Genomic DNA, 11,428 nt, shown 5'->3' with positions numbered 1-11,428 from the left:
TCCAATCCCCTCCAAAACTGACAAAATGCAAAACCAAGGAGGTTTAATAAAACAATATAAACCTCATAAGTTTGCTATTGTTTTGGGTCTCTCAACATGGAGGCAAGCTGTGCCTACTGGCTTCAGCCCACAGCATGGGCCAGATAGACTCAGGTCGTCTCTTGTCTTGTTAGATCTCCTTGGCTGCATCAGGTGCGGTTGCCCTGAATTATTGAAGGGAGGGGGAGGCGGTATTTGGACATCTTTGAGAACCATGGATAAGGTTACTGAGAGGCCCATAAACTCCCATAGGAAATACTTCTATTCCCAGAGGTTTAATGATAGGCGACAGCATCAGCCTATCTTGCCCATGGAGGTTAGATTGAGAATAAGAAATGGTATGAGGCTATCTAGCGCATTATATGGGTTGAAGCCAGTAGGTGGAGTCGCTGCTTCACCCAAAACAATAGCAAATGCTATTGAAAGCAATAATAAAAGATTATTAAAAATTATGTACTGCCAATGTGTGGTCCATCTGTAAAAAGTCAAAAGCTGTTCCAGTTGGATAGGCAGTGCCTTAAAAGGTGGAGGATAAAATATATATATTTTACTTATTTGACAGCTTTTTAATGTAATTGAAAGGTTCCTATATGTAGATATTCAGTTTTTATTTCATGATATTTGTATCACTAAAACAGATTAAAAAATTATTGTAGCTGGTGGAAACAGCACTAATAAAGGCTGTATTTTGTGCTTGTTTTTCTACACAGTTTTATACAATACAGTAATACATGGCCAAATTTTGCTGAGAATATCTTGTTTTCTGATGGGTTCATCTTAACTGTTGTTGTAATCTGTGTTGGGAAGCCTGGTGTTATAAGGATTGGAAGTAAAATTGAACTCTTTTGGGCACATGGAATCATCTTCACCTCATCTCTTTTGTACAAATGGATTATTCTGTTTTGAATATCTCTCTTTTTAAAGAGTAGTAATAAACAATATTAAGTATTTTTATACTATACCACTGCATTCCACAAACAACAGGATCACCTTCCCATAACCCATCTTTCTGTTTTGAGCTAAGCACAGGGGAAAAAAAAAAGATTTTAAATGTTCCTAGGTTTCAACCTATAAATGTCATAAATAGAAATGCTAAAGGCCCTGTTTACTAAGCTGTGTGGTCTAGGTGTCCTATTGCCAGTGACATCCATAGGCATATATGGGTGGCTCTAGCAGCGTGTACTAAAAATGCTAGTGCACCTTAGTAAACATGCCTCTAAATGTTTAGCACCTGATTTTCATAACATGTCTATTTTATTGGAGCTTTACCAGGAGAAAAAAAATGACTGTACAAATATAACTCGTGGTATGGAGGCCCTATAACTAGCACCTACAAATGACACACTGAAAAGATTTATAACAAATTACTATTCTACCTATAAAAAGTTATTCCGTTAACCCTCCATTGCCCCTGGTACAAAAATAAGCCCCTGAATATATGTAAACCGCTTTGATTGCAATTGCAAAAACCTCAAAGGCATCAAGTCCCATTTCCCCATTATATGTCCTGTGTGTACATTCGTATGCTCCATAAGCTGGCATGTTTGACAATATAAGAGATTAATTAATAAATAAAGAATGACAACGTGGATGCAGCAACAACGCCTACGTTTGTTTGTTTTGAGTGTAATGGAACGACCGCTGGCAAAGAGGTTAACCTAAGTGGCTTCAAACGTTTTGACGTCATGCCGTTCTTAATCTAACCTCGTTGGAGAGATCCCAGCCTGGGAACGAGGTTAGATTAAGAACGGCATGACGTCAAAACGTCTGAAGCCACTTAGGTTAACCTCTTTGCCAGCGGTCGGTCGTTCCATTACACCCAAAGCGTCCCGCCTTTCTTTGACTTAACTTCCTGTTTCCGGCATGGCAGGAAGTCACGCCTCACAGAGGGAGGGAGCTAAGTTGCCGTGAAGACGGGACGCTGCCGAAGGAGAGCTGTAGGTGATGGTAGTATAGGGGTGGACACGTTGGACTAGAGAGACCGGAAGAGACGGCAGACCGGTGTCTGAACGCTTGTGTAGAGGGGGGGATGTTCTGCAGCCCAATGACTTGGTATGTTTGGAAGTTACAGCGTGTATTTTGTGCCAAGAAACCCGGATCTTGGGCTTTGCTGGCTCCAGATCTTTCAAGAAAAAGTAACAAGTTGAATGCACCTTTAGGTATATTAAAAAACAGCAGCTATTGGAAAAAAAATGCAAGAGTAGAAAAATACTACAAAAGACAAGAAAGAAGGTGAGGGTTATAACAGTGGTGCTTCTACTACTACTACTATTTAGCATTTCTATAGCGCTACAAGGCGTACACAGCGCTGTACAAACATAGAAGACAGTCCCTGCTCAAAGAGCTTACAATCTAATAGACAAAAAATAAAGTAATCAAATCAATTAATGTGAACGGGAAGGAAGAGAGGAGGGTAGGTGGAGGCGAGTGGTTACAAGTGGTTACGAGTCAAAAGCAATGTTAAAGAGGTGGGCTTTCAGTCTAGATTTAAAGGTGGCCAAGGATGGGGCAAGACGTAGGGGCTCAGGAAGTTTATTCCAGGCGTAGGGTGCAGCGAGACAGAAGGCGCGAAGTCTGGAGTTGGCAGTAGTGGAGAAGGGAACAGATAAGAAGGATTTATCCATGGAGCGGAGTGTAGGGAAGGACGAGTGTGGAGAGATACTGGGGAGCAGCAGAGTGAGTACATTTATAGGTTAATAGAAGAAGTTTGAACAGGATGCGAAAACGGATAGGGAGCCAGTGAAGGGTCTTGAGGAGAGGGGTAGTATGAGTAGAACGACCCTGGCGGAAGATGAGACGGGCAGCAGAGTTTTGAACCGACTGGAGAGGGGAGAGGTGACTAAGTGGGAGGCCAGCAAGAAGCAGATTGCAGTAGTGTAAACGAGAGGTGACAAGGGTGTGGATGAGGGTTTTGGTAGAGTGCTCGGAAAGAAAGGGGCGGATTTTACGGATGTTGTTATCATATATATTGAGAACTTACTATACCGTTGTAATTGACAGAGTGGTTTGCAGACCCTTCTCTCTCCCCCCCCCCCCCAAAAAAAAGAAAGAAAACAACAACAGAAAAGGAACTACGATTGTAGATAGCAAAGGCATCATTCAACCCAACAGAAGAAAGAATAACAATGTGAATATACGCAAGTCCTCCACATATTTTATTTATTTATTTATTTATTGCATTTGTGTCCCACATTTTCCCACCTCTTTGCAGGCTTAATGTGGCTTACAATACATCATGAGTAATGGAAATATATCAGAAAATAAACATTTAGTGTTACAGCAGGATTTTGGGTAACATATATTCAGAACTGTCTTACAATATCTGCTTGTTATACTACTATCATGTTCTATCATTATCATGTTACCCAAGATCCTTCTGTAACACTAAATGTATAATTTCTAATGCATTTCCACCACTCATGATGTATTGTAAGCCACATTGAGCCTGCAAAGAGGTGGGAAAATGTGGGATACAAATGCAATAAATAATAAATAACAATTTTACAGGGCAGTCACCCCAATCCATCTGGTTCCAGACCAATCATGTATCCCAAGCTTCTTTAATTGTTTTCTGCCAATAAAGCTTCCACCAGCCTGTTTTTCAGCGGAAGAGACAGAGAAGCTGGGCCAGGGAAGGGGGAAGTGTGAGAGAGCTGACACCATCAGCTTTGCTTTGGTTTTCTAGTGGGTGGATTTTTGAGTCTGTCATGTTCTTAGGAGGTTGCCTGCCTTGGATTTTACAGCTCCCAGGAACTGATGCACAAAGCTACTGAGTCCTTGCTGCCCGAGTGGCGCAGGTACTAGTGCAGAAGACACAGCCGCAGAGTGCATTAAGATGGATACTAACGAGACCACTAAGCATGTCATTGTAATGCACAGAAACAATAGGGGCTTCTAACGCATGGTTACTGCAAGAAATGTTTTCACCAGTCGAAAGCAGCTTAGCGTGACCTGACAGTTTTCCTGTTACTGAGCAGCGATTGGCTCAGGCACTGACAGAAAAAGTGACATTAAAAAAACGTTTTGACAGTCTGCATCAGTTCCCCTCCCCCCAACACCCGCCCTGACAAGCTGACCCCCACCTAAAATGCATCACTTGTTTCTAGTACACACCCCCACCCTGCCCTCCTTACTTGCACCACCCCTAATCCAACTGTTTAAAAAAAATATAAGCTTTCTCTGCTGTGTAGTGCCCCCCCCCACCTTCATACCTCAAAGGAGGCAGCAGCAATGTCCGCTTACTTCTGTGTCCAGTCCTGCCATTACCCTGTGCATTGCATCCTGTGGTGCACTGGGAGGGGCCAGTCTGCCATATCAGATAATTTTTCCCTTGTGTGGTACTGTCTGCGCAACTATCAGAGAAAAATTTCCTTACATGACAAACTGAGTTTGCCTGATGTGTCTCAGGATGCTGGCCACTGCCTTTTATTAACATGGTGGTGCTGAAGACTGGAGTAAGTGGGTATCACTTCTGTCTCCTATAAGGTATTAACTGAGGGAGGAGCAGGGTGCACTAGACACCAGGGATATGTTTTGGCTCAGGGGTCAGCTTGTCAGGGTATGGGTTGGGGGGGGGGGGGGGAGAGCAATGCAGACTACCGTGATTTTTTTTTAATCACCTTTCCTATCAGTGCCTGCCCTGGGCTAATCACTGCTAACAGGAAATGTGACATTTTGCAATGAGCTGCAAATTTGTGGCAGTAATTTGCATGCTTATTGCTTTCTTCGTGGCCACAGAATTTTTTTCACATTAATTTCATGGTCGAGCCAGCTATACTGCATGTCTTTCTTCATAAGCTCCTATGCGCTTTGTCTTTCTTCTGGAAGACTGCAAAGAGGGCTGCCCCAACCATTAGGCAAGACTAAGTGGTCGCCTAGGGCAGCAGCTGTAGTCAAAGCAAAACAATAGATCCTGATAACTACGCAAACTCAATGCTGGCCCACCCTTCCTGCAGATAAAAATATTTATTGATGGTCCTTTGAGTTTGCATGATTGTCACCTGGGTAAATGGCCCTCATTATTTGTGTGTGTGTATATATAATACACATACCCACCTACATTTAATATTCAAAAGCATGTCATCTTGAGGGAGGGCAGATTAGGGACCCAAAAGTTAATTGAGGAGGGGGGGTATAAGGCTGAAGGTTTACGTAGGGCATCCAGTACACTTGCACCAGCCCTGGCTGCAAGTGCCAACAGGGGTTCTGCTGTCTGGCCATTCATTCAGGAGCTGCAGAATGACTGTGTTGGTGTAGGTTTTTGTTTACTTTTCCAAATATACACTATTTTATTTAGAAAATCCCCAGATCATTTTTCTTTGCAGCTGCTTTTTCACTGCGGGTAGGAAAGCCTGTCCGTGTGTCTGCGATCTCTGTAGCAGTCCACTTGCCAGTGCCACAGAAGTCACACTAAGTCCCCACCCTTCTCAGATACAGAAGAGCTGATAAACCGCAGGACCTGTTTGAAACATATTGGTGGTGCTAAATTTGACAAAAATGATCCCCCCCCCCCCCCAGTGAAGGAATTTGTTCAGTATGGGTGGGGGGGGGGGGGTGCTCAACCACTGTTGCACCTAAAGACCTGGCACTTGTGTCTTAATTAGTTCATCCACAAACCTAGAAGCCCATGACTGAGAGACTGATTAAAACAAAACATAAAACCCTCATCAGTGTGATTAGAGTGGGTTCCAGCCCATAGTGCAACTTTTGTTTTTGGAGCATACCCACATCAGTAGGTTCACCTTCCCAAATCACCCAAGTCATTTGGCTTCTAAATAGTAATTTAGATCATCGAGTGGTGAAAGCTGAGGCTGTCCTAGTTTTTCACCTCTTGGCACAAAATGTTTCGCTTACAGGAATTGTTGATTCAAACAAGTGATATAGTAACATAGTAGATGACGGCAGAAAAAGACCTGCACGGTCCATCCAGTCTGCCCAACAAGATAACTCATATGTGCTAATTTTGTGTATACCCTACTTTGATTTGTACCTGTGCTCTTTAGGGCACAGACCGTATAAGTCTGCCCAGCACTATCCCCGCCTCCCAACCACCAGTCCCGCCTCCCAACCACCGGCTCTGGCACAGACCGTATAAGTCGGCCCAGCACTATCCCCGCCTCCCAACCACCAGCCCCGCCTCCCAACCACCGGCTCTGGCACAGACCGTATAAGTCTGCCCAGCACTATCCCGCCCTCCCAACCACCAGCCCCGCCTCCCAACCACCGGCTCTGGCACAGACTGTATAAGTCTGCCCAGCACTATCCCCGCCTCCCAACCACCAGTCCCGCCTCCCAACCACCGGCTCTGGCACAGACCGTAAAAGTCTGCCCAGCACTATCCCCGCCTCCCAACCACCAGCCCCGGCATAGACCGTATAAGTCTGCCCAGCACTATCCCCGCCTCCCAACCACCAGCCCCGCCTTCAAACCACCGGCTCTGGCACAGACCGTATAAGTCTGCCCAGCACTATCCCCGCCTCCCAACCACCAGCTCTGGCACAGACCGTATAAGTCTGCCCAGCACTATCCCGCCCTCCCAACCACGCCTCCCACCACAAACAAGTGATGATCTCATCAGCTATGCAACATGTAGAGATGAGACAGGAGGCGGTTGCCCCGTACTGGAAGGGTACATTGCTAAAATAAACGTGAAATGCAGAATGCAAAGATATTGGAAATGCAAGTTTTCCAAAGCTTAACAGGGTTGGGCTCTTAGTGCTTTTTGGTCATATGGGTCGTCTGCCATGTCCACATTGCCTGATCCATAGAGAATGGTATGCACAACAGTTTTTTAAAATGTTAGTGTACCTTAAGCTTGAAAGGATCTAGTTAAAAGAAATTAGCATTGATACGAATTTTGCTAAGTTTGCTGGAGAATTAATTTAAGAGTAGTGCATATAGATATGTTTCAGTTATTGAATTACTGATGTCTTTTCCAATTTCCTGAATTCCTTCAGTGAAAGATGCCGAGCTCAGCTATGCTTTTAAGTGTGAACACATTGCTTCAGGTTGCTGAATCCCTGGAAAATGTTGTCAGCAGATGTTTTGGACCTGAAGGAGGTCAGGTCCTTTTCTTTAAAGCTACAGGAGAAATGCTCATTACCCGAGATGGCAAAACAATTTTGGAATCCCTGTTGCTGGATCATCCAATAGCCAGGTAATTAAATTATGTTATGTACCACAGGGCAATCAAACTGCACAAGTGGCTGACTCATTTTTACTGCTTCATTACAAAGGTGCCTTTAGCAATATTGTACTGGAAAATCAGTCACTGGTCTATTATAACAGCTGTGTGGACAGATGGGCAATAAACCCAAAACTTTTTATCTTTGAGGGCTTTTGTTTTTATTCTTTCCACTCCATCGGGGTTGAGAATATCTCTTTGGGAGCAAAATAAGTCTCTGAAAATGTAATGGGACTGGATCAAATTTAGCATGGAGAGTAAGCCAGTGCAAAGACTTGAAGTGTGTTCTACGGTGAAGAAAGTTGAAAACTTGGGGGGAAGGGGGTTGTAACATTTTTGAGTAATCTATGCTATCGATTAGAAGTTTAATTTTGCACCACGCATTGAACTTCTTTGGTGATGCATATCATCAAATAAAGTTAAAAAATGGACCAGTTCATTTTTGAAAGAGAAGGGCGTCCATCTTTCGACTTGGGAGATGGGGCCTCCTTCTCTCAGGGGCGCCCATATCGGCATAATCGAAAGCCGATTTTGGGCGTCCCCAAATGCTTTCCGTCACCGGGACGGCCAAAGTTCCCGGGGGCGTGTCGGAAGGGTAGCGAAGGCGGGACAGGGGCATGCCTAAGAGATGGGCGCCCTTGGCCGATAATGGGAAAAAGAAGGGCGTCCCTGGTGAGAATTTGGTCCACTTTATTTGGTCCCTTTTTTTTCAGGTCCAAGCACCAAAAAAGTGCCCGAACTGACCAGATTACCACCGGAGGGAATTGGGGATCACCTCCCCTGACTCCCCCAGTGATCACTAACCCCCTCCCACCCTCAAAAAAACAACTTTAAAAACTTTTTTTGCCAGCCTCAAATGTCATACTCAGGTCCATCGCAGCAGTATACAGGTCCCTGGAGCAGTTTTAGTGGGTGCAGTGGACTTCAGGCAGGCGGACCCAGGCCCATCCCCCCCCCCTACATGTTACACTTGTGGTGGAAAATGGGAGCCCTTCAAAAACCACCCGAAACCCACTGTACCAACATGTAGGTGCCCTCTTTGACCCGTAAGGGCTATGGTAGTGGTGTATAGTTGTGGGGAGTGGGTTTTGGGGGGCTCAGCACCCAAGGTAAGGGAACTATGCACCTGGGACCAATTTGCGAAGTCCACTGTAGCGCCCCCTAGGGTGCCCGGTTGGTGCCTTGGCATGTGAGGGGGACCAGTACACTAGGAATCCTGGCCCCTCCCACGACCAAATGCCTTGGATTTGTTCGCTTTTGAGATGGGCGCCATCGGTTTCCATTATCGGCGAAAACCGAGGGCGCCCATCTCTAAATCGAGCAATCTCAGCATTTAGGTAGACAATCTCTAATGTTGACCTAGTTGAGATTTGGGCGCCCCCAACCATATTATCAAAACGAAAGATGGATTCCGATCTCATTCGATAATACAGTTGGCCCTGCCCCTTCTCGGTGCCGTCCTCAGAGATGGGCGCCCTTAGAGATGGGTGTCCCCGGTCGAAAATGCCCCTCTAGGGGTTGCAAAAAAAATAAGCCCCCCACCCCCCCCAAAAAAAAAGTGATCCAAGCATTTTTATGGAAGAAGCTTTTTCAGCTACTGCAGTATAGAAACAGAAAGTTAAGGTATGGTTGAAGATAGCATTTAGGAAATTAATACCATCTTTTCACCCCCACCAGAACTACACCCTGTTGTACTTTACTCCCTCAGCTGCCTCTTGTATTACTTTCCATCCCAATTGTTCATTGGCATTTTTTAATGGCAACTTGTAGCTGCTTTGTAGTTCATTGCCATCCGTGACGCTGTGTCTGCTAGCCCTGGCTGGATTCTCTATTTGTCTTTTGTATACAGAATGATTGTGAGGTGTGCCACCATGCATTACAGCCTAACTGGTGATGGTGTGAAGACCTTTGTCATATTACTGTGCAGTATGCTCCGAGGACTTCAAGCCATTGTCGATAAACACGATCATCCTTTTTGCGGAAATATTCCAGAAACAACTAAGCATCGAAGGCATTCTCACATTCTCAAGAAATTCTCTTCCTCCCTATCCATGTTCCAGGCATGTGTTCTGGATCCTGTCGTCATCCATGATCTCAGTAAACATTTTCTGTCTGTGTATTTTTCATCTACTGGTGCAATGCAGTTGTGCAAGGATGCGATGCAGTCTACCCTGGAGATTTATTTTTGTGGAAGAATTGGAAATATTAATCATAAATTTATTGCAGAACTGGCATTGGACTTCTTCTACCAGTGCTTAGCTTGTGAGAATAGTGAAAGTGAAATGGTCAGCGTGATTGATGAGCTGTTTTTCACTCTGCACACTGAAGTTCCGGGTCTTCCTGTGGGAAATTCGAGGATTCTTACAGGGGTAGTCCTTCACAGAGATTTTGCTGCTTACTGTCCAGCAGAGGGCGAGAGGAAGGTTCTTCTTGTGACTGAGTCCATGCACCCTGTTCTTTCGATCTCCAGTTCGGAGTTTGTTGTAAAGTCTGAGGTTCAGCTGCAGGTCTCCCAAGTTTGGATGACCAAACAGACAGAGACAATAATGAAACATTTACAAGACAACCAAGTAAAGGTGCTACTGTCGAGTGTAAAGCAACCTGACATAGTCCTTTTCTGTGCAAAGCAAGTCGGCATATCGGTCATAGACTGTATCTCATCAGAAGAAATATCTTTGCTGTGCAGAATTACAGGATTATCACCAGACTATGTATCCGTCTCAGAAATGTTATGTTCGCAACAGCTCACTGGCACTGCTGTAGCAACATTTTGCAGGCCAGTTCTTCTGGGGTCCAGGAGATTCGTTCATCTTGGTTTTAAAAAATCATCTGTCTTTGACCCACATTGTGTAGTTCTCTGTGGCCCAGTGAAGGGTCTCACTCAACAGTATGTATCTGCTTTTCATGGGGCCTTTAAAATGCTAAGGCAGCTATTGAAGCCAGCTGACATAAGCTGTAAACATGAGCAGGCACCAGTAGCCCAGAGCTCCTCCTGTAATGGTAATAAGCTAAAAAAAGGTTGCAGCAACACCAGATCTCTCAAAACGTGTGCAGACTTCCCTGTGCACAGAGGAGTGAAGCCAGCAACTGCTCCAAACATCCTGCAAAATAACGGGAATATAGGCTGTGTTACAGACAGGCTTGAAGAAGTGCCTATATCCTGCATGAATAAGAGTGAAAATGATCAGGGGAAGAGGAATGAATCTGTGCAAGAAAACTGCACAGTATTTAAACAGCTAAGCAGGGAGCAAGTTAAGCAGGACAAGACTGGAGCTGGTGCAGTGCAAAAACCATCCCTTTCTTCTGTAGAAAGAGGAGCAGTTCTGCCAGTGGGAGGAACCTTTGAGATTCTGTTGCATTATTATCTGCGCCGCTGTTCACAGCAGTGCCACCAGTCAGAAATGAGCACGGTTTCCACTTTAGTAGCTGATGCGTTGTTAGAGATTCCGAAAAATATTTACAGAAGCAAGAAAGGAAATTGCAGTTTCCCACAGGTCTATACCTGTGTTGTGAATGATCTGAGAACAAAGGAGTCAAAGCACTGGGAGCTAAAAGGCCTGGAAGCGGTATCCTGCAAGCACCAGCTGCTAGCTTCAGTGCTTCAGTGTGTCACCAGGCTTGTGACCATTGACATGTTGCTTGGCGTTTCAAGAGGACCTTCGAGGAACAGAGACGAGGATTCGGAAAATGAATTATGAAAAATATGTACACTTTTTCCCATGTAAAGTCTTTATCTTTGCTGTGCTAATTGAGCAAAATGTAAACTTTGTACAGTATTTTATTATTTTTTTTAACTCTGTGATTTTCTTTTTTTTTTTTATTTATACATTTTTATTAATCAATCAGTTTAACAACAGTCTGGAGCCTCAGACTCCCACAACATTCCAAATTACAAATATTCAAACATTTTTCACAAACCACTTTTCTCCCCTCCCCCCCCTTTTTGTGATTTTTTTTTTTTTAAAATTTATACATTTTTATTAATCAATCAGTTTAACAACAGTCTGGAGCCTCAGACTCCCACAACATTCCAAATTACAAATATTCAAACATTTTTCACAAACCACTTTTCTCCCCTCCCCCTTTTTTTTCCTATTTCTTTGGTTTATCCAGCCCTCTTCATTAAACATCTTCCCTGGGATTCTATATATTGCGCCTTAATTTCCGTGTGGAAATCAAAGCATTCTGTAAGAATATGTGTAACTT

At 44.3% G+C, this 11,428-nt stretch overlaps 1 protein-coding gene across 2 annotated transcripts; it reads left to right on the top strand.

The window, feature by feature from the left end:
- The first annotated feature begins 1,937 nt into the window (after positions 1-1,937).
- BBS10 (Bardet-Biedl syndrome 10) lies at positions 1,938-11,017 on the top strand. Of its 2 annotated transcripts, none has more exons than XM_030214231.1 (3): positions 1,938-1,976; positions 6,996-7,195; positions 9,072-11,017. In XM_030214231.1, the coding sequence occupies exons 2-3, from the start codon at positions 7,002-7,004 to the stop codon at positions 10,918-10,920; spliced, it is 2,043 nt and encodes a 680-aa protein (XP_030070091.1). In that variant the 5' UTR covers positions 1,938-1,976; positions 6,996-7,001; the 3' UTR covers positions 10,921-11,017. The 2 variants fall into 2 exon arrangements, with proteins under 2 accessions (XP_030070091.1, XP_030070090.1); XM_030214230.1 differs by having other exon boundaries at positions 1,958-2,091.
- Positions 11,018-11,428: the final 411 nt, after the last annotated feature.

This window comes from Microcaecilia unicolor, chromosome 9, assembly GCF_901765095.1.
Source record: "Microcaecilia unicolor chromosome 9, aMicUni1.1, whole genome shotgun sequence".
Classification (NCBI taxonomy): Eukaryota; Metazoa; Chordata; class Amphibia; order Gymnophiona; family Siphonopidae; genus Microcaecilia; species Microcaecilia unicolor.
Note: the sequence above shows the minus strand (reverse complement) of the source record. Positions and strands in the feature narration are given on the sequence as shown.

Coding starts and splice junctions, on each gene's coding strand:
- BBS10 (XM_030214231.1), top strand. CDS start 7,002: ATGCCGAGCTCAGCTATGCTTTTAAGTGTGAACACATTGCTTCAGGTT. Junction 7,196..9,071: donor CTGGATCATCCAATAGCCAG/GTAATTAAATTA, acceptor TTTTGTATACAG/AATGATTGTGAGGTGTGCCA.